The 23237-nt window shown below is 36.3% G+C and overlaps 2 protein-coding genes across 6 annotated transcripts in view; both read right to left on the bottom strand.

Annotated features, from left to right (window-relative positions):
- vcanb (versican b) overlaps positions 1 to 5198 on the bottom strand; it is a 35949-nt gene extending 30751 nt beyond the window's left edge. Inside the window, exons 1-3 of one of the 2 annotated variants that reach the window (XM_017693782.2) lie at positions 5033 to 5198; positions 3883 to 3953; positions 3181 to 3609 (exon numbers count right to left, since the gene is read on the bottom strand). In XM_017693782.2, the coding sequence (XP_017549271.1) occupies positions 3181 to 3609; positions 3883 to 3952 (499 nt within the window). In that variant the 5' untranslated portion in view covers position 3953; positions 5033 to 5198. The remainder of the gene's footprint in view (positions 1 to 3180; positions 3610 to 3882; positions 3954 to 5032) is intronic. The other variant, XM_017693783.2, reaches the window with a different exon arrangement.
- Positions 5199 to 7525: 2327 nt separating this feature from the next.
- xrcc4 (X-ray repair complementing defective repair in Chinese hamster cells 4) overlaps positions 7526 to 23237 on the bottom strand; it is a 57525-nt gene continuing 41813 nt past the window's right edge. For all 4 annotated transcript variants that reach the window (XM_037547302.1, XM_017693788.2, XM_017693789.2 and 1 more), the window contains one exon: positions 7526 to 7835. In XM_037547302.1, coding sequence (XP_037403199.1) covers positions 7745 to 7835 — 91 coding nt within the window. In that variant the 3' untranslated portion in view covers positions 7526 to 7744. The remainder of the gene's footprint in view (positions 7836 to 23237) is intronic.

Below are 23237 nucleotides of genomic sequence, written 5' to 3'. Positions count from 1 at the left end.
TTTACACATTGCACACATTCTCAAATAATACATTTCATACCACACCATTCTTTAACAGCCTGACCCTAGACTGAGGCATAACAAAGGGCCATTTCCAGTTTGCGTGTCTTGAAGTTGTTCATGGTGGGTTTTAAGGTATGTTTAGGATCACTGTCCTGTTGTAAAAAAACAGCTTCTTTTCAGCTTCAATTTCTTGATTGACTGTGTCACATTTGCTACCAGAATTTGATATTTAGTGGAATTATTTCTTCCATCCTACCATGCAATTTTTCCTGGGCACTGGCTGCCATTTAAGCAATAGAAGACGAGAGGGAGTGTGTTATTGCGAAATAACATCACGTCTGTGACACAAGCCAAGTTTCTGGGCTGTAGATCATCACAGCTGTGTTGTTATTTGCAATAATGCATGACATGTTCTATTGCTTTTATACAACAGTTAAACAAATAAAGTAAGAAATAAATCAACTGGATTATGAATACGGCATTTAATATGTTTTATTGTTCTCTCCATCAAATTATAGCTGCTTAAGAAGAAACTTGTTGCTATGTCAGACTAACAAACTTGCTGCACAGTGTGCTGTAAGCTTCACCTTTTGGAGTACGGACTGCAATATTAATGTTGATTTGTTCCAGCCAGTCTGTAAAGCATTTTACAGCCCATTTTGTTTGCCAAATGGAATTTGGTTAATTTCTGGCTTATATCAGGTTTAGGTGTTCTATCACAGCTGCTGATTTAAAAGCTTGCTCAGTGGTAATGACAGACAATTTCAGAATTTAGTGTAGTCTCATCTTCAGAGTCTGACCAAATCGGCTGTAGGTCAAATGTAATCTTAAATGTATCCATTTTCTGTTTGTGCACTAAGAAGTAAAATCTACAGCTGTCAAAGTCGTTACTTAGCAACAGCATGTCAGCAGAGTGATAGTGTTTGTGATAAAAATGTGCTGTTATGTGTAAAATACCAGCATGGTTATAACGCTTCTCAACCAATCAGCTTGTGCCTCCAGAACTAACTCTTGTATAAACTACCATAAAGCATAATAAGTCCATCCTATTCTTAAAAGTTGATCTCATTAAATGCAAATCCTTTTTCCTTTTTTCACCAAAAATACCATTGGTGATTGTGGTCAACATCTCCAACAACTGTTTTTGAAATGCCTCCGATTTATTTGGACATTATTTTGCATTTTTAAATGTTGACTTTTGTGATTAGATTGGATATAAAGTTTCATTCTGTTGGCCCTTCCTGCAGGTGCTTTGTTGCATTCCCTTTTAGCGTTTATTTAACGTGAACACCCCTTGTGCTCACAGAGTTTGATACAAATCACTGAAACCAAAGTAATATGGGTCTGACTTGTTAAGTATAAATATGTGTGCCAATGGGTAAAGATTTTACATTTACCTTAGTAAACACATTTATCTTTGTTTGGTTAATACAGCTAATGAGGGACTAAGGCACTGCCTTTAGCGATTCTCAAATCAATCCTCAGGGCCCTCAAGATGGTCCAAATTTTTGCTCTATTCCTATGTGCTTGTAGCTGAGACATAGCAAAAATGTTAACTGTCTTGTTGTTAACTGTATTGTTGTTAAACTGGTATTTCTCTGCTGCTCTCATAGATATGTTTTATTGTTCTCAATGAGCAGAGAAAATGTTACACAAGTGTGTCTTATTAGCAAGCTCAGTGTCTTTTAAACAGGAAAAGTCAGCCAACATGTTTTATGTGTAACTGTGCTGCATACAAACTATAAACCAAAACAACACAAACACACAAGCATAGGTACAGTGCTCGAAATTGGTGTCATGTGACCACATTTACCTTATACACACGTGGGCCTCCTAGATCATTTTTTATTCCTCTCTGTAACTCTTTTATTTTAATATATTCATGAAACCTGTAGCTGGATACCATACTATGAACATATTGTCTGGAAATGGCAGTCTACATACTAAGCCTTCTTGTTCCAAAATTTTCTTTGATACAACTTACATGATATATGTAAAATATCAGGGTTTACAGATTATTTTGTTTTATAGCAGGCTTCCAAGCTTATTGGGGCGAACAGATGCTCAATTAGATGTATTTTCCTGGAGGCATGGGGCCTGAATAGAAGAATGCTGCCTTTGTATAACTGATTCTAAATACTGACCAAATACAACTGCTCATTGTTAAACTGAAATGAGGAATCACTATGCATTTCAGCTATTTTGAAACTCTGCCTGTGTAATATCAAACCTATTTTAAAAGGGTACCATATGTGTGGTTCAGAAAGGTAAGTGGCATTAAATATGGTTCCAAGGCATGTCAGCAATTAGTTTATTTGGCTGGGACAGAAGTGTGTCCCCTATGGCCCAAGATAACTTCTGTCCAGCTTTTCTTAAGAAACTCATCTAAGCAAGTCATTACTCAAAACAGAGCACTTTAGCATTGTTACAGAGTTATGTTTGTTATCATATATGTCCATAAAAGTGAATATTGCCTTAATTTCTTTTGCCATTTAATGTATGTATTTTAATGAAAATGTAATAGGTTCCAAATGTGATGGACTACAGAATTGTCAAAAAGCACTATAATGGCTCTGCCTTCTGCTTAAGATGACACCATTACAGTTTTGGCTTTCTTCAACAATGACCTCACAGTGCAGCCCTATACCCTTCCGTGAAAAAGCCACGTTTTCTTTATTTCATTTCCAGTAAAAAGAGACATTAAACATACGTTATTAATTTTCAGGATGACCCCTTAGACCAGACCTCATTACTTAATGTGTTAGGATTACATTGATTGTGAGAAGCAAAAAAATTTAACCAACTTCTAGGACTGAACTTTTGGAGGGGTGGAAAAAAACCCTGCAGATTGCTTTGAAAAGCTGAAAGCAAGTCTCTCAAAAAGAAAAGTAGTTGCTATATAGGTAAAGCACATACACACAAACACACACACACACACACACATATATGTATGTATATATATATATATATATATATATATATATATATATATGTGTGTGTGTGTGTGTGTGTGTGTGTGTGTGTGTGTGTGTGTGTGTGTGTGTGTGTATATATATATATATATATATATATATATATATACACAATCACATACATGTTTTCTGCCCTTTTTGCTGATGCTGAAGAAGTATGCTCTCTAAAACAATACTATATAAAAAACATACTGATAACACTCACCAAAAACATCTAAAATGACAGTGTCCTGGGTGTCTTCAATGCCATGCATGACCTCACAGCGGTAGACTCCAGCATCACTAGCCCTAAGTTTTACCACAGTCAGAGAAGCATCCCCTACATCCTCTGGGTGGCTTGGCACTGACACTCTGCCTCTGTAGTCTGGCCCAATTTTAATGACCCCATTCTGAGCCACCAGTACTGTGGCCTCAGTGTTACCTTCCAGCTTTGTCCACTTGATGCGGAGGTGGTCTATTGGTGTGCCAGTGATAGATTTGGATGTAGTACTTAGAGTGATGGTTGTGGTCAGGGCAGAATTGGGCAAAGGCACTGATGTTGATAGTGTGGAAAAATGGCACGGCAGAACCACCTTTTCTGCCAGAAAACCCCATACTGGAGGACTCTTCTCTACTCTCATCCACTGGAGTGAGTCTAAGCACAGACAATGAAGTGGATGAAGGTTTTACACAAAGTGTAACACAGCAGCTCGAATGTTTCTTTACAAAGCACATATGTTGTGTAAAAGTCAATTTTGGTATGTCTGAAGAATAAAAAGTGCCTTTCTTTTAAAGACTCGGTTCTCTCATCTGCTCATCGCTGTCTGTAAGATCCGTTTGGAGGCGCTTTTTTACGTATTTAAAGCTTGTCTACAGCACTAGAGTACAGTAAATATCTTCGAAAAACAGTATTGTCATAGCGACTTACCCTCGTGTGTTACAGCGCTGCAAAGAGAGACAAACCAGAAGATGTGCTTTATGCCCACCAACATCTCCATTCTGCGAGGAACAATGTAAAAATCATTCATCCATAGAATAACATTTCATCCATAGAATAAGCAACAGCACCCTCACCCTCCATTCTGTGAAACAGCACTGTTCACTGCCTTGTACTGGGGTAAACAGTAGAAGTTAACTTTGTTGCGCTTTTCCCTGCATTTTAAAAGGATTGCCTACTGTAAACCAGATGTAAAGTAACTTATTTCAGACATTATCACATACAGTGCATCCTTTCGTAAAAGTTGATCAAAAATAATGAAGTCTTTTGACTTATTGAGAAATTGTTGGCTCGTTAAAACAAGATGTCCGAACTAAAAAGAAGAAAAGAAAGAGGCGAGGAAGCAGAGGATAAGAAATGAGTAAAATATTTAGCACTAACAGAACGCACGTCCTTTATTATCTAGTAGACCAACAGAAAATGTCAACTGTTCAAACATCAAATCACGAACTCATGATGACGCCTGCTTGTTACGGTATAAGATAAAAGTATAAGGTACAGTATGCAAAGCTCTAACACTCAGTAGAGCATAGCAAGTACCGCAGTTACTTAAAGCATTAAGGATTCAGCTGGACTGCTTAATGCTTTAAGGACGTCTAGGCGCTTCTAAATAGGACATGCGAAGCGCAGTATACTGACAAACGGAGGCAAACTGAATGATGGAGGACGTAAAACGTAAGTAGCCTGTTAACATTTTACACTGCCACACTAAAAAGAAGCACATGAGCAGACGGTACTAAAAGATGTCTGAGTTGTGCTAACGTAAAGCTCGAATGCACTTATTTAAACTCGTATTTGAGATCGACTTGTCCTGCAGCTGACCAGGAGAGATTTACACGCACAAAAGTTACAGTTAGTCGGCAACGCATAAACTCTGGAAACCAATAGGCTACATAAATTTCCCTTATTGCAAATAGAATAACTCTTTGCTGCGAAGTCACTGGTTAAACGTATGTACAGCTCTGGCTGTCTTAATAATAATAACAACAACAAAATAATAATTAATATTATTACTATTATTATTAATATAGCACTACTACTATAGCAGCAACATTAAGAAGAAGAAAAAGAAGAAGCTTACTGTTAAACCCGTGTATAATTTTCTATTATCCACAGTTCCAATTCGCGAAAGGTTATCTTATTAAGGACGCTTGGGAAACCCTTCCTGATGCTCCAACAGAGCCTGAGCAAATTGCCTTCACCGTGGTATAACCGTCAGGAATCAAGAAAATCACAGAAAAAACACCACCGGCTGCCCGTTCAAATTAAATGTACACCAGTGCTTTCGTCATTGAGCAAAGGAGGGGCACAAGACAGCGATCCAGCACACAGAGTGGTGCTTTCCTCTTTTAAACACTCCCTCGGACACTTCCCTCATACATTACCGTGCAAGCTGAATGAAACAAGGTGGCCTACAGCAGATATCACCTCGCTACATAACATGTTCTCTCGTACTTCTATAACTGAGTGGATCGATTGAACTGACAGCAGTCCACTTTTAGAATGTTTGTGATTTGTGAAGTTCTTGATAATCAGACTTTGAGGGAACACCAACATTCGAGCTAAAGGCATGGAAAAAAACAATTATATACAATACAAGCAGCATCTGGGTTTGTTCATAGACCAAACCCATTGTGCAGCTTACGTTTTGACCTTCTGCATAGTTATGTTCCTGTACCATCAGGGGTGTTTTTGTACTAGGCAAAGGTAGGCAGCTGCCTAGGGCCCCCATGAGCTAAGGACCTCATGAAAATGATCAGAATCAAGCTTTATTGATCAGGTATGCCACTCACACAAGGAGTTTGGTTTTGGTTACAGGAGCTCACAGTGCACAGTATCAGACAGACATTCAATAAGATAAAATAAATATAAAATATAACAAGATAAAATAAAACATTAATTCCTACCATCACGCACTCAGAGACACACACACACACACACACACACAGTCTGTAAACCTTATACTGCACATGTTGATGTCTTGATAGACACACACCTTATGTACACTTTATTTTCAAAAGTCTTCAACTCACCCATCCAAATAATTGAATTCAGGTGTTCCAATCAATTCCATGGCCACAGGTGTATAAAACCAAGCACCTAGGCATGCAGACTGTTCTACAAACATTTGTGAAAGAATGGGTCGCTCTCAGGAGCTCAGTGAATTCCATGCATGGTACCGTGATAGGATGCCACTTGTGCAACAAGTCCATTCGTGAAATTTCTAAATTTACTAAATATTCCACAGTAAACTGGCAGTGGTATTATAACAAAGTGGAAGCGATTGGGAACGACAGCAACTCAAGCAGGAAGTGGTAGGCCTCATCAAATGATATTGCGGAGTCAGCAGATGCTGAGGCGCATAGTGCGCAGAAGTCGGCAACTTTCCACAGTCAATCGCTACAGACCTCCAAACTTCATGTGGCCTTCAGACTAGCTCAAGAACAGTGCATAGAAAGCTTTATGGAATGAGTTTCTAAGGCCAAGCAGCTGCATTCTAGCCTTGTATCACCAAGCGCAATGCAAAGCATCGAACGTAGTGGTGTAAAGTGCTGCCACTGGACTCTAGAGCAGTGGAGACGTGTTCTCTGGAGTGATGAATCACACTTCTCCATCTGGCAATCCGATGGATGACTCTGGGTTTGGCGGTTGCCAGGAGAATGGTAACTGTGGTAATCTGACTGCATTGTGCGAAGTGTAATATTTGGTGGAGGGGGCATTATGGTGCGGGGCTGTGTTTGAAGAGTTGGGCTCAGCCCCTTAGTTCCAGTGAAAGGAACTCTTAACGCTTCAGTAGACCAAGACATTTTGGGCAATTTCATGCTCCCAACTTTGTGGGAACAGTTTGGGGATGGCTCTTTCCTGTTCCAACATGACTGTGCACCAATGCACAAAGCAAGGTCCATAAAGACATGGATGAGTGAGTTTGGTGTGGAAGAACTTGACTGGCCTGCACAGAGTCTTGACCTCAACCCAATTGAACATCTTTGGAATTAATTAGAACGGAGACTGCGAGCCAGGCCTTCTCGTCCAATTACAGTGTCTGACCTCACAAATGCACTTCTGGAAGAATGGTCAAAATTTCCCATAAACACACTCCTAAACCTTGTGGAAAGCCTTCCCAAAAGAGTTGAAGCTGTTATAGCTGCAAAGGGTGGGCCGACATCATATGAAACCCTATGGATTAAGAATGGGATGTCAACTTCATATGCGTGTGAAGCCAGACGAGCAAATACTTTTGGAAATATAGCATATATCAAGTAGATGAGTTCACTCGCCAGGGTATATTTTTTTTCCGCCCCTGCGTATCATGACTCCTCAAAAACACATCCTGATAAGTGGACGTCATCAGCTTGAGTAATTTGACACTATACACTTTTAAAAAGATGTTTTTTCAAGGGTCCTTTAGTAAAGAAAATGGGGCTGAATATGGTTTTATATGGAACCTTTCTGAAAAGGGTTCTAAATAGCACCAAAAGGGTTCTTCTGTTGTTACAATGTCAAGTTAAAATAGCAGAACCATCTTCTTTTGTAAAGAAGTGTTTAATTACAGGACAATTCAGTAAACACAGAATGCAGTCAGTCACTGATGCAGCTCTTTATTTAGTTTTCACATCATATATACACAAGGGCTAAAATGTCAAGTTATTTATCACTATCACTATCATCTTGTTTTATTTAATAAGCTATATATTTTTAAATCAACTTGTCCACAATTTATTAATAAAAAATAAAAATGAGTTAAACATGTGTTTCGTCTTGTTTTTATTTGTGTTAGATCTCTGGAAGGCAGTCAGATGTCATCAAACAAGTCATCAGGATCAGGACCATCTTGGACTGGAGTTTTCTGCACTTCTGCTTTGGCTTCTTCAGGCAACTCATTCCTACAATTACAGAGTCAGTGAACACTATCAAAATAGCAGAAAGATTACACATGACAACTTCCAACATCATCTGTGGAAATGTGTAATCAACCAAATCAAAAGGTAAATTTTGACAAGCTACGTCAGGTGATGCATCCCATTTGGGTAAATGCTTATTCTTCTGGTCAAAATCAGATATTGTCACATGTATACTCTACAGTTTGGTATGTTTATTTCTGGGTCAAATGGTTGATTAGTTCACGCTACTGGTTTCAGTGGTGTTCCAGTGGTTACATTCTGCATTGTACCCAACCTCCACTCAGATCAGATAACACACATACAACTTTACTTATGCATGTAGAGTAGTAATAATAAAATAAGGGAATTGATGATATAAGACTAGCAAAACGTTATGTGGAAAAAACAAATTAAGAATGTTAAATGACAGTAAGAATTAATCAGTGGGTAATAAAACTGGATATTAATGCAAAAAATAATTTTCATTAGAGGGTGGGATACTTGCAGTACTCCCCTCTAGCATTTAAATTGTACCTTAAGCTGCATATAGGTTACTTGCCCTTGATGGAAAAATTGAGGTCTTTTTTTAAACTAATAAATTAGGTAATGGGGAAAATAAAGATGATTTATGGCCCCGCTTTCCTATTAAGTTCAGGAAGTGTTGAGGATCAGGTAGCCTTTTAAGCAAAGCCTTGTTAAATGCAATGCTAGTATACATTTGGAGACACCCAATGCTTTGGAGGCCCAGACATGAAAAAAGGGACAGGGGCGACAGGAAGGGAGTTTTACTGCTGCATGTTAATGGGTTAACGCACAAATACATTATTCTCACTGGTTAACAAGGGGCTGCTCTCATTCTTTTGTTATTCAGCTAACAAAGACAATCAGTAATAGTTGTGCAGATTTTAAATATCAGTTACCAGCTAATGATTCTCTAAAAACAGCACTTTGTAAGTGCATGCTTCTTCTGCATGTGTCTGCTGGAACGAAGGCTTTCACATTATTTTGCACACTTTGGAGCAGAGATACAGCATCCTGCCTCAAAGATATTTAACACTACAACACCAAAACTGAAGTTATGAAATCACTGAAGAAAACGGGTAGGATAGTTGTAACATGGACAGCTACTGCCAAAGGATCTTATGTCACTATAACAGCGCATTTTATCACAGATGAGTGGCAGCTAGTGTCTCATGTGCTCCAAAAAAGAGCAGTGAAATTCACTTGCGGCATCACATCTGTTTGTTTCATGAATAAAATATATTAGAAGTAAATTCATTATGGACTATTACAAACACTTTACAAACACTCTAAAGTACCGAGTTGAGAAAAAAGAAAAAAGATGGATAGATAATAGTTTGATTTACTTGGAGTCATATTGTGTTGTTTAAGTGTTCCCTTTATTTTTTTTGAGCAGTGTATATATATATATATATATATATATATATATATATATATATGTGTGTGTGAGTGTGTGTGTGTGTGTGTGTGTAGGTGTGTGTAATATATATATATATATATATATATATATATATATATATATATATATATATATATATATATATATATATATAAAATCTCACACACCTTTATCACAATATACATTAGAATTAAGTCATTCATAATTCAAATAAACATAAAACTAATAAAAAGTAACAAGAATTTCTTGGTACCATTTTTTCCTTGACATCTTCACAGCATGAGCACAATTTAAAGAAAGCACTGATTGGTCAAACCAGGAGTTGCTTTTTAACTACAAGCCCAATTCCAATAAGTTGGGACGTTGTGTAAAACATAAAAACAGGATACATGATTTGCAAACCTTTTCAACTATATTCAATTAAATATGTTGTAAAGACAAGATATTTAATGTTCAAATGGATAAACTTTATTGCTTTTTGCAAATATTCACTCATTTTGAATTTGATGCCTGCAACATGTTCCAAAGAGGTTGGGACAGGGGCAACAAAGACTGGGAAAGTTGAGGAATGCTCAAAAAACTACTGTTTGGAACATTCCACAGGTGAACAGGTTAATTGGAAACAGGTGTCATGATTGGGTATAAAGGGAGCATTCCTGAAAGGCTCAGTCATTCACAAGCAAGGCTGGGGTGAGGTTCACCACTTTGTGAACAACTGTGTCAGCAAATAGTCCAACAGTTTAAGAACAACATTTCTCAACGTGCAGTTGCAAGAAATTTAGGGACTTCATCATCTACAGTCCATAATATCATCAAAAGATTCAGAGAATCTGGAAAAATCTCTGCAAGTAAGCGGCAAGGCAGAAAACCAACATTCGATCCCTCAGACAGCAGTGCATTAAAAACCTGTTTCTGTAACGAATATTACCACATGGGCTCAGGAACACTTCAGAAAACCATTGTCAGTGAACACAGTTCTTCTGGGGTCCTCTCTGTATGGAGTTTGCATGTTCTCCCCGTGTCTACGTGGGTTTCCTCCCACAGTCCAAAGACATGCAGTCAGGCCAATTGGACATGCTGAATTGCCCCTGGGTGTGAGTGTGTGAGTGACTGTCTGTGTGCCCTGCGGTGGACTGGCGACCTGTCCAGGGTGTATCCTGCCTTCCGCCCAATGACCGCTGGGATAGGCTCCAGCACCCCCCGCGACCCTGAGGGAGAAGCGGCTTAGAAAATGGATGGATGGATGGATGGATGGACGTGTCCTGTTGGCCAAAGAGGAAAAGGACTGTCCGGATTGTTATCAGTGCTAAGTTCAAAAGCTAGCATCTCTGATGGTATGGGGGTGTGTTAGTGCCCATGGCATGGGTAACTTGCACATCTGTGAAGGCACCATTAATGCTGAAAGGTACATACAGGTTTTGGAGCAACATATGCTGCCATCCAAGTAATGTGTTTTTCAGGGAGGAAAGGTGATGTAACACAGTGGTAAACATGCCCCTGTCCCAACTTCTTTGGAAGATGTTGCAGGCATCAAATTCAAAATGAGTGAATATTTGCAAAAAACAATAAATTTTATCCGTTTTAACAATAAATATCTTGTCTTTGTAGTGTATTCAATTGAATATAAGTTGAAAAAGATTTGCAAATCATCGTATTCAGTTTTTATTTGTTTTACACAATGTCCCAACTTCATTGGAATTGGGGTTGTACATATAACACTGGGCTTCCTCAAGGAGTGGTTTGAAAATGTTTAAACAAACACACTAATATCCATAAAATCACTATTTATTATACATACACACACACACATATATATATACACACATATACATACATATATATATATATATATATATATATATATATATATATATATATATATATATATATATATATATATATGTATATGTATACACACACATATATATATTCATACATATACATCTCCATCCATCCATTTTCTAAGCAGGATACACCCTGGACAGGTCGCCATTCCATTGCTTATAAATATATATATAAAATCATTGAACATTTGCACAGTACTGTATGTATATACACACACACACACACACATATATATATATATATATATATATATATATATATATATATATATATATATATATATATATAAAATGTATGTTGCTTATATATATATATGTTATATATGTTACGTATAATGTAATGTATATATATATTATATATATGTATAATGTAATATATATGTACAATGTAATGCCGCCCATGTGTCTGTCTGTCTGCCTTGCGATGGACTGGCGACCTGTCCAGGGTGTATCCTGTCTTCCACCTGATGACCGCTGGGATAGGCTCCAGCAACCCCCACGACCCTGAATGAGAAGCGGCTTAGAAAATGCGTCTGTATGTTTGTGTGTGTGTGTGTGTGTGTGTATAAATATATATAAAATACACACACACACACACACACACACACACACACACACACACACACACAACTCCATTGGTACAGCACAAAACTAACTCTACAAGACTAACTGTACAAGACAAAAGAAAAAGAAAAGATGATGTGGTTTACCAACCTATTTGTTAGAATGTTAAGCATTCTTGATGTTTGTTAACCATTTACAATCTCATGAGCACATGCTTTAATGTTTTTTATGAAAATCAGTACATTTTAGGCAGACCACCCACATAGAATGTATGCGCATGTACTATGTACTAAATACTTTAGTAAATGCCTGGCTTGGTCAAGAGGTTTTCCTGCCAAGTTTACATCTGGAAGTTATTGCAAAGACATTGTATCTAAGGCAACTAAATGCTGCTGTACTGTAAGTATAGTCTTGATAATTAACTGTGTGAGCCACTTGTACAGAAATTGGATTGTGGCAGCACAGGGGTATAAGAAACTACTGCGGAATGAGTTTTGGAAAAAAAAAAAAAAGATCTTATTCATATTTAGACTTTAACCATTCCTGTCCTATATCTTGCACTTTCTCCCATTAAAAATCAGTGATATGGGAAATTAAGTAAGAGAGAAGTAAGAAAATGGATGTCGATTGTCCGCAAGGGGGAAAAAAGGCCAATTATAACACTTAAATCATGACCCACAGCATGACAAAAACCTCTGGATTTAATTAAAAGAAAACAAGGCCATGTCTGTGAAGTAGGGAGAGGGTGGTCAGATGTAGCACTCTGGGGGCTGTAAGGTACACTATAACACTGTGCAACTATAAGATTATTATTGCAGTGGATATAAGTAAAGGGTGGAGCATGAGAACAAACCACAAAAAAAAAAAAAAAAAAAAAAATATATATATATACATATATATATATATATATATATATATATATATATATATATATATATAAATATATATAAATATATGGGTAATTTTGACTTGTTGAGCAGTCAGCAAATATTTAATGAAAATCAGTGGGCAGCATTTTTATTTTATTTTATTTTTTTCTTCTTCTGTGCTTCTGTTTTGGGTAGAGGGAGTGAGATTCCGCATAATCATTACTTATTCTGATTTTCCTATCTGGTGTGCATCATGCAGTTACTATTACTATTATTACTCAAGTACTTTTGCTTTTATGCTAGTAAATAAACAACTGTCATTTCTGGTTCAGTTTTGTTCTAGTGTATGCCAATGTGCCACTTGCTATGTAGTGGCGCTTACTTACCTACTATACATGAATTAAACCATGCAATTAAAACAAACAAAAGCAACTTCTGCTTTGTGTCATGAAACACACACACATAGCACAGTATTTTAGCCAAGAATGGCTGATTCTTGTCTGTAGTCGGGTTTTGCCAATCCCACAAGGCAGCTGTAAGCATACTGCAAGTTCTCTCACTCTTTCAAAAAAGAAAGAAAACTGTTGTTTCCCTCCTTACTCACTCACTGTCTTATCTTAAAATACATCCTTCTGAAGTGCAATGTCTGTTCTTTTTCTGTGAACTACTCATTACTTTCACTAACCTTCTTTTGAGCTTTTTCTCTGTGTCCTAGAGGAGAGATACTTCTGTGAAATGGGAACACAACTGGACACGAACATGAAAGGAAGCTGAGTCACTGGCTACTGCAACATTTCACTTTGTTTTAAGGAATTTAAAATATAGGACTCTGAAATGGATCAGACGTGAGAGTCCAAGCTGAACTTGCCACTTTTAAAAAAATTAATTCTATGAATGAAATGATTCTTCTCAGCATTATTAATGGAAAGAAAGAATGCTTTGAATACAGGCTTTTATTAAAGCAGATGTGTATGGCACAGTGTCCCGCCATCTGGGTGTGACTGTCAGTCAAGCTTATTGACCCAGAGATCCTTGTACTGTGTCTGTACAAGGCCTGTATTATGGCCCTTAGTGCCTCACATAATCAGACAAGGGCTACTGCCATCATCCTTCCTTTAACAGACCAGTTACTATTAGCTATGGTAATGTCCTTACATTAATTGTCCAACAAGAACACAAGTTTTAATTGTATGGCTTCACAGAACAGAAGAGGAAGCAGCTAAGTAGACACTGAAAGCATTGCTGAACTGAAACATTTTTGAGTTCTAAAAAAAGTTTATTTATGTAGGGGTGGTGTCAGACTTTCAAAAGTGGTGGGCCTGTACTATTAATATATATAATACATAACACATACATTATAATACACACATTATACTATAATAATACATACATACATACATACATAATAATAATAGAGCTGCAAGTCGTAATCTGCAGATGTATAATGTGTCAGATGCCAGATGGTTGGCTTTCAAGAAAGACCTTCCATTTCCTTTCCATTTAGTGCATAAAAGGCAAGATTTTTAAAATAATAACTGACCTTGAGACTTCACTGGTTGTTTCAAATCCAAGCTTGAGAGGATGCAATAAAAATCCAGTAGTACAGAAAAAGCACTTTCAGTCTTTGATGATTTGCCAAAAAACACTAGATTTATACAGACTTGCATTAGCAATACCAATGGCTCATTGGTAAGAATGGATCGATACCCTAGTTTTCAGACTGAGTAAAAGTACGAGTACACATTTATAAGTACTTGCCAACACTAAATCCGATACCATACCTGAGTAAGCTATGCAGAATTAAGTAGCTCTTAGTGTAAATGAGTGCAATGTCTTAAATGTCAGTATCTTAACAGTTAATTCAGATTCTGTCAGCTCTCTGTCTGAAACTATCAAATTAGATATTACGACAGTGTACTTACAGAATACTTTTGTTCTACTCTAGACTCTAATAGGCTTTATTAGAAAGTAAGAGTAAGACAGAAAAAGCTTGCTCCATGGTACAACGATCATACTCAAGCTTTAAAACAGACTGTCCACAAAAATAAACCATAAATTGGGCCTCACTATAAGTATTCCAGTCCACCTAGAAGCATAGTCTTATAGATTATAGAAGGGCACTTACTGCAGCACACTCAAGCTTTCTCTCCTCGCTGACTGAAAATATTAAAAATAATCATAAATAAGTATTTAGCACAATTTCTAATTTAAATAAGAACCAAACACCTACTGAACCCAGATGCCATCAACCTACAGCAGTGATAATTTTGTGAATTTCACAAATAAAATTAAAACAATCAGGCAATAATTCAAAATGCACAGTTAACCTCTAAAAATCTGCTGCCCTACAAAGATAATCTAGATCTTGTGTAGAGTATAAATACTGCAGAGTGGCTGGAATCTTTTACCTTACTTCAACAAACAGCAAGTTAAAATTATTTCCACCTCAAAATCTTTCACTCGCATACACACACACACACACCTTCTAAGCCACCTCTCCTTCTGGGTAACGGGGTGCTGGAACCTATCCCAGTGGTCATCAGGCGGAAGGCAGGATCGCCAGTTCATCGCAGGGCAGACAGACAGACACATTGACTCACACACTCACAACTAGGGGCAATTTACCATGTCCAACTGGCCTGACTACATGTCTTTGGATTGTGGGGGGGGACCGGAGTACCCGGAGGAAACACACGCAGACACACACGGGGAGAACATACAAACTCCACACAAAAAGGACCCTGGTCACCCGACCAGGGAATTGAACCCAGGCCCTACTTGCTGTCGCCCCTCATCCTTTTTATTATAAATTTTTCCAGAAATAACCAAGCCTCTTCCGTCAACCTCATCTCTTATCAAATTACAGCTCTATCTGTATTTAATTTCAAACTGTATTTAGTCCTCATCACAGTAGAGACAGTGTTCATGATCTCTTATTATTCTCTGACCAAGCAAATGTATTTATAAATCAACTTAGACAATGAAGATGATTTTATGATGATTTATGATTTTAGAAATTCTTCTAGATGATGTATGTTTATACTTTGATAAAGTGGATTAATGTTTATATTAAAAAATGAAAAACAATGTGACATTTGAGTTTTATGTTAACAAGCAGAAATCTGATTATTGCCAGACTCATGCAAACCTGGGGGTTTCCATTATCTGATTACTCAAGTGTATATAAATGTGCTAATTGGATCACTGACAAAATCTAATCTTCTGCAGTTATCAGATTATTAAATGCATGTAAACACACTCAATGTTAAGTCAAAACTAAATCAACACATCAACACTACCCTAAGCTGAGAGGGCTTTCTATTCCTGTATAGCACCATACAACGATCAAAATGGACATTTACAGAAGCTTTTTTTTTTTTTTTTTTTGCTTTACACACAAATTATTCCAAGAACAGGCAAAAACAAATTGGAAGAATGTGAAGAATTTCACTTGTGAAACAAATGGTAAATATGATGTTATGCCTGTACAGATATACATACATATTTTCACTGAATAGCAGTCTGTTAAACCGTAGAAGTGACAAGGTCCAGTATAGTAACTGCAGACCTTTATGAGTGAGACCAAGTCCAATACAATCTCATCCCCTCTGGTAAGTTAGTCAAGTCAAAGTTTATGTATAGCGCTTTTTACTATAGCTGTTGCAAGCGGAAGAAACCCTTAGCATCAAGATTAGAAGTATCAAGACTCAAAAAGGGAACCCATCCTCCTCTAGTTGACACAGGACAGCAAACAATAAAAAGAGAGCAATATGAGCAGAGAAAAGATTTTTCCATTAGTATAAAATATTAAAATACAAAAAAGTAGGAAAAGCAGGTGAAGAAATGGCTATGATTAAATAGTTCAGGTCTGTGCAGCACCAGCATCATCAGGAGGATAAGTTCATGCAGGTGAGGTTTGCGCAGCATTGTACCTGAAGTTCCATGGTGGACAAACTGCTCCAGGAGACAGGCAAGCAGTGGGCACCCAATCAAGGCAAATAATCCAACAGCATTAGACCGCACAGAATGGGCAGGTGTTCAGCTCAGCAAAGAACACATGCACAGATTTAGTTCTGTTAAGTGAGACTGATTACAATATACAGTGTCAATAGAGTGCAGCAGAGACGCCAGCAGGTTTAGCTATTACAGACTAACTAAAAAGGGAGACCAAGAGGGTAACAGAGACATGAGTGCTCCCTGTGATGTCGGCAGCCCTCCATTCCACAGTCAACAAACTTGAATGAAAAACTTTGTAAGAAAAGGCTCTACCCCTTGATGTAACTTCATTTATTCTAGATAATAATACTAAGCAAGCAGCTTGCAATCTAAGTAGGTGTGAGGGTTCGTAATAAGAGAAATTCACTCAGGTACTGAGGGGCAAAGCTGTTTGGAGTTTTCTATGTCAGTGAAAGAATTTTATACTCAATGCAGAATTTAACTGGCTACTAGTGTATGCTTGATAAAACTAGGCTGATATGGTCAAACTTTCCAGTTCTTGTAAGGACTCTGGCTGCTACATTCTGGACTAACTGAAGCTTGTTAAGGTTTATCCAGACAGCAGGGCATTCAGCCTTAAATGCATATAAAATGCATATACTAGTCTGATTTGGTCAGTACATATAATAGTGCTTCATCAACGTAGTGTTTACTGATAATGGTATCCAGTGATAGCCTATATAATGTGAATAAAGGTCCTAAAACAGAGCCTTGTAGAACACCACACTTTACTTTTGTAATCTACATTCAAAAACTGAAAGCAAATCAGTCAGGCAAAAGCTGAACCAGGAAAGAGCTATTCTTGTTACTTGTACAAGGTTTTCTAGTCTATCTAGTAAGATAGAGTGGTCTTTTGTATCAAATGCTGCACCAAGATCAAGCAGAGCCAGCCAGTAAAGATACATTTCATTGATTAGATAATAATAAGAGATAGCTCACAGGGATCAAGTTTTTGGAATTTAGCCATCTGGGGTTCAGTAGCTGTTTGGTTCTTCGTCCATTTAGAAATTGTGCTAAATAAAAATCTAGGATTATTCTTATTATTTTCAGTCAGAAAGGACATAGTAAGGAGATTGAGCGTGCTGCAGGAAGTGCACTTCTATAGTCTATAAGACTATCCTTCCAGGTAGACTGAAATACTTTTAAAGTCAGGCACCATTTTTGCCCTTACTGTTTGGAAGTCTGTAATAAACTGTAGAATCAATGTAGGTTTCGCATTGCTTGTAAATTCTTACTGACTCAGCAGTAAAACGCCATTTCAGAGTTAGATCTGTTTTCCTTTTATCTGTATGTTAATATAGCATTATGTAAAATGTTAACTAACCATAACCGACTCACAGTATCAGCTAGTTATCAGGTATCTATGAATATGCCACTAAGTTTGCTACTCATTATATGTTTAATGTTTAACTAATAGCAGCTATCCAAATCACAAAAATCTTTACAGTTTGCTGACACCAACTTTTGCTGCTTTTGGGACCAGCGTTTTGATGGCCGGGATCAATAGTCTTCTAATGTAAATTAAGCTAACCATGGTTTACCTAAGCGGTTCATAGCAGCTATAGCTAAAATACAGTCAACTGACAACTGTACAGACATCTAATTAACAATTTGAAATAAAATTAAACCTGATCCTTTCAGTAAAGAAAAAAAGGTTCAGTGTAACTGAATATTTCTGAATGGACCTAGTAAACCTGATAGCAAGTGAGGCTACTGTTTGCTGTGTTCATAAAATGAATAAATAAAGCACAATACATATGAAATACAACATTTTCTCATGTGAATGCGCTTAATATGGTGTGTGATTATTTTCTTGGTAGTAAGCGGTAAATTTTAACACCAAAGCATAAGAACAAGTTAAAACAGGAACAAATGCAACTGGTTTGCCTAGTAGCTTCCAGGTTGCTGTGAATATTTCAGTTAGTAGAAAACTGATGAATAATAAACTGTGATAAAATGTCTTGCTACACCAAAAACTTGTAGACTTTTTTTAATCAAAAAAAAAAATTCTGAAAATCGAGCTAAAGGTGTGACATTATTTCTGGTCAGGGAGTATAGTGAACAGTCAAGGCTGACTAGTTTTTATGGTAAATTGTGAGAATTGAGAATTGTTCCAGTGCACTGAAACAATTTTGACAATGATTCCCTGAGCAGTACCCTGGCTACTAAAGTTGCGAGATCTGTGAAACACCCAGTTTTGTTGTAATGGGAATACATCCTTCTGCCAATCAAGAGAACATTTGGGGGAAACTTTGATAGTTATAACACATGGCCTACCTCAAATGAATAATTTATTACTTATTTAGTTCATTCATTGTTTTATTTATGTGCTATGTAATATGGAATTGTGGTAGTCTGTATCAAAAGAAATCTAATTTTTTTATTATTTGTTTGAACAACTATGTTTGCTTAGGATTGCACTTGTGTCTGAAATCAGAGAAACACAACACTCTTTCCCAGGACCTAAATCCCTGATGCAGCAATGAATATGAGGCACTATCCTATTGCTCAACAAATCCATCTGGGGGATTTTAATGTACAAATAAACAGTTGGACAAAAGAGTTGCGCATATTTTCCCATTAATGGAGTGAAGCAAAATAATTTGAATATAGCAAAAAGGAGTGGGAGAAATCCACTTCTTGTAGAAAAGTGCTGGCAAATGAATAAAAGTTAAAAATATTTGATTTGCAAACAGTGGAAAAAAGCTGTGGGAAAATCACAGTGTCTGCTTGACTAGCACAAAACAGACAACCAACAATTTTACAATTGGGAATATGACTAGTGTTCACAGTTCAAAAGTCTACTGTCTCAGAGATTTATGGGTTTTCTGTAAGCTGTTAGAGAAAAGTCTTGCTGAAACCAGTGCACTGCATTGCTCAAGACATATTTCATGGAATTCAAGTCAAAACACAAATCCAATCATGAACAAGCCTTCATTAGCTACATTTATATCCAAAGGATTTTTTATGAAAAATATTTTAATGCTTCAAAAAAAACCTCAATACAGGCTATGGAAACAAATATTTTATGATTGTTGACGTTTTTTCCAATCAACTTTCTTGTAAAAATGTTGGTCAACACCTGAAACGTTGCAACACCTTCCAATGAAAATAACACTTTACATGTAAATTTAGTGTTGTGAGATATACAACACAAAACAAACACAAAAACAAACCCAGCATGTTTCGGAATACTGCCAGGTTAAGGTGCATTACAGGCAAGCTTATCATTTAGCCTTGTCAAGACCAGAAGAACAACATATATACTAAACAATTTTAGAATTCTTTATATTTGACTTCAGATGATTCTAGAAGATTAAAAAAATCTAAAAATAATCCTTCAGAATTCAGATTAATGTTCTTTAATGTTGTTTAATCTAATTCGTTGAGTTGAGTAATCTGTGCCACAATTTTATTTAGCATTATTTGTTTTTTGAGATTTGAGAATTCAGATGATGCTGAAAACAAATGACCACTGCACAACAAAAGGTTAAGAGTGGGTTAACATTTACAAATTCCAATGTAGATTAAAATAATTTACATTTGTGTTATATTAAACTGTAACAGGCCTTTATCTGCTGTTCAGAAAATTGAAAATGGCAATGCTACAAAAATTCCACATTTCAGAAATAGTGCGAGGAAAAAAAAAAACTTTTTGCAATTTAGCTTAAATTCAATTAAGTCAACTTTATTTATATAATGCTTTAGACACCACTGAGTTGATCCAGTGCTTTACAGAGAAAATGCGAACAGAGATGAACCCACATCCTTACACATACTCAGACTCTCCACAAATCACTCACCACATTCAAAAACACACTCATATGGCATACAACCAGCTTGAAGTATTTAAAGTCTCTGATCAGAACATGAATTTGTTATGTACATATGGTCAGTTAGCATTTTGGCATAAGATCGACTAAAAGACTAGTAGACCTACATAGGAATAAAATGACCCTGTGTGCCTTAAATTTACTAAGGGTGGAAATTTTATACATATGTACATATATACCAATATATACCAATATATACTGTACCATGTGTGTACCACACTTTTTTTTTTATTCATACTCTGCAATGAAAACTATTTAATTAATTGGTCAAACAACAGCCTACAAATTAAACTTAACACACATTACCACACTGAAACAATTGCAATTGGCTGTCTCATCATGCTGTCTACAGCATGACTGGTTAATTTGTCATCCAGGAAACTAGTCAATGAAGTTGGGCATGCCTTATCATGGGTCAATTTTAAAAATACAATCTGTTAGAGTGGGTGCACTGCTGCTACTCAATCGGTCCACTAGTAATAGCTGTTACCTGGATTATTATCTGGATTATTTTAGATCTGCCTGTAAAATTCTTATTTTGAGCAAATTTGAATTGTGGAGTCAGACTGGACCTGTTTGAAAATACTTGGTAAGAAAACTTTTTTTCCAGTTTTTTTATTGTAAAATCCTAATGTAACATTAAGTTATGCTCATGTCCTCAATTAATGTAGCCAGTCTAAAAGTGAAGTTCGCTGGACAAGAGTGGCTAGCTAGTTCCATTCCCTCACAAGCAAGTTCCAAGCAACACAACTGCTTGTCTCCCTCTCCAAAAAAAATAAATAAACAAAAAATTAAAAAGTAAAATTAACTTAACATCCTCAACAATGTAGCTGAGGCCCAGTGTTTGATGCTCATCTCTACCTAACCACTAATCACATCATGAAACACAAATATAATTTTCATTATCTTCAGCAAGCTTAGTCACCTTTTCTGGTATATTTGGCTTTTATTTAGCTGTCATCTTTTCAGTCAATTTCACAATTGAGCACACTGTGAAAGTTGTTATATGACCTGCACCAAAAAGTGCCAAGTAGCTAACGGCTAATTAAAATAGGTGGCTACTTGGGTTAGCACCTATTCCTCAGAAGCAGATTCTCAAATAGGGGTGTGTTTCCTGAACAATGAAGGCAGGGAACCACTAAAACAACATAGTAAGATGAAATAAGAACTAAGCAACACCTATCACAAAACCATCTCAGCTCGGTCAGACCACAGCTTCCTGTATCACATTAGCCAGATCCACCTCAGTTTGAACTATAGTGGTATGAAATCTGTCTTTAAAGGAATTTGCAGTGAATAAACTGAAAAAAATGCATACACAGAGTATAGAAATGCATACATAGAGTATAGAAATGCATACATAGAGTACGCAGATAAAGTGGAACTTGGTGCATGATGAACAAGTGTGAAAATTAAGCTTTTATGAAACCAATGAAAAGTACAATTAACTAACATATCGTCATGTATGTGACACATGTCAGTCTAGGCCACGGCATTGAGGTCGGGTAACATCTGTTTAATTCTTGGTTTAATAAATTTAAATATTTTGTTTATACATCTTAAAAATATTGCTTCAAATTCCAATAATTTAATTTCTATTGTATTAAAATAGAGTTATGTCTGTAAGTGCAAAATTACTTTGCCACATCACACTATTTTGATTAATACTTTTTTCTATAATTACATTTTTATATTTGAGTGACAATTGTTTTAATGTTAAAAAAAACAAAAAAAACAATATTATATATATATATATATATATATATATATATATATATATATATATATATATATATATATATATACACCTTACTAATTTTGAGCTGCTCCTACTTTGCACTAGCTCTGAGACTCCATTCGCAGCATTCACAACTATTAATTAGCCATTCAAAAGTAAACTATACTAATTTTTGCTTTGTTATAAAAAATACTCCTTCACAAATAAAACACATATATACATGAAGTTTGTTACAACCACAGTATGAAGTAACTAAGAGAATCGGCAGAGCAGTGTACATAGTTGCCTATTTAACTATGAGGGAATCGATACTCATTTTCTTACACATAAAATATGCAAAAAGGCAGCAACAACGTGCAACAAGTTTGCGTACAGTTTGGTTACATTCTATCTTTATTTTTGTTCCCTGTTGTAATGTGATGACATTGAAATAAGGAGGGTGATGGAATAAACTGATTTGTAGTAACATAATAAAATTTGTAACATAATTAAATACAATGATTGCAGAGAACATCATTAATAAATTAATATTAATAAATATATACATAGGACATTGAAAAGTATACATAAGACAGCAAAGCCTCTGATACTTTGTCTGTGTGTTGGAAAATACCAGAACTTTTCTAAGAAACAGAGGCCTTCAAGCAAACCCTTTGAACCTTAGGCCACAAGGAGGCCAGTGTGTAAACAGGTATAAACAAAGGGAATTGTTGGGTACCAAAGATGCAGCTTGCGCTTTTTAATGATTAGATATGAAAAAGACAACTAAACTTTTTTAATGGGTTGAATTTTACTGGCTCCAAAAAGTGAATTTAATGATGACACATCAAAAGAGTGAGAGCAGATTGCCTCATCTCTGATAATTACATAAAAACATGGAATTGTGTTTGGGTCTAGAGCCTAAAGCCCAGGCTAAATGCACTTTGCCTGTAATAAAACTGAAGCCTTTTTCTCCAACTGAACCCAGTGTCTGAAGTCTTCTTTGAAAACTTAAGATAGAATACTTGCTCAACATAAGTGATATGTAAGACTTATAGATAAAGTCATTTGTTTAACAAATAGTCTGGTCGTGGGTAATTGGTGTTACACCACAACAAGGGATTACATGCTAAAAAGCCTGGTCATCTATTTGACCGAAGAC

Source organism: Pygocentrus nattereri, chromosome 18 (assembly GCF_015220715.1).
Source record: "Pygocentrus nattereri isolate fPygNat1 chromosome 18, fPygNat1.pri, whole genome shotgun sequence".
Classification (NCBI taxonomy): domain Eukaryota; kingdom Metazoa; phylum Chordata; class Actinopteri; order Characiformes; family Serrasalmidae; genus Pygocentrus; species Pygocentrus nattereri.
This window is presented reverse-complemented; position numbering and strand designations above follow the sequence as displayed.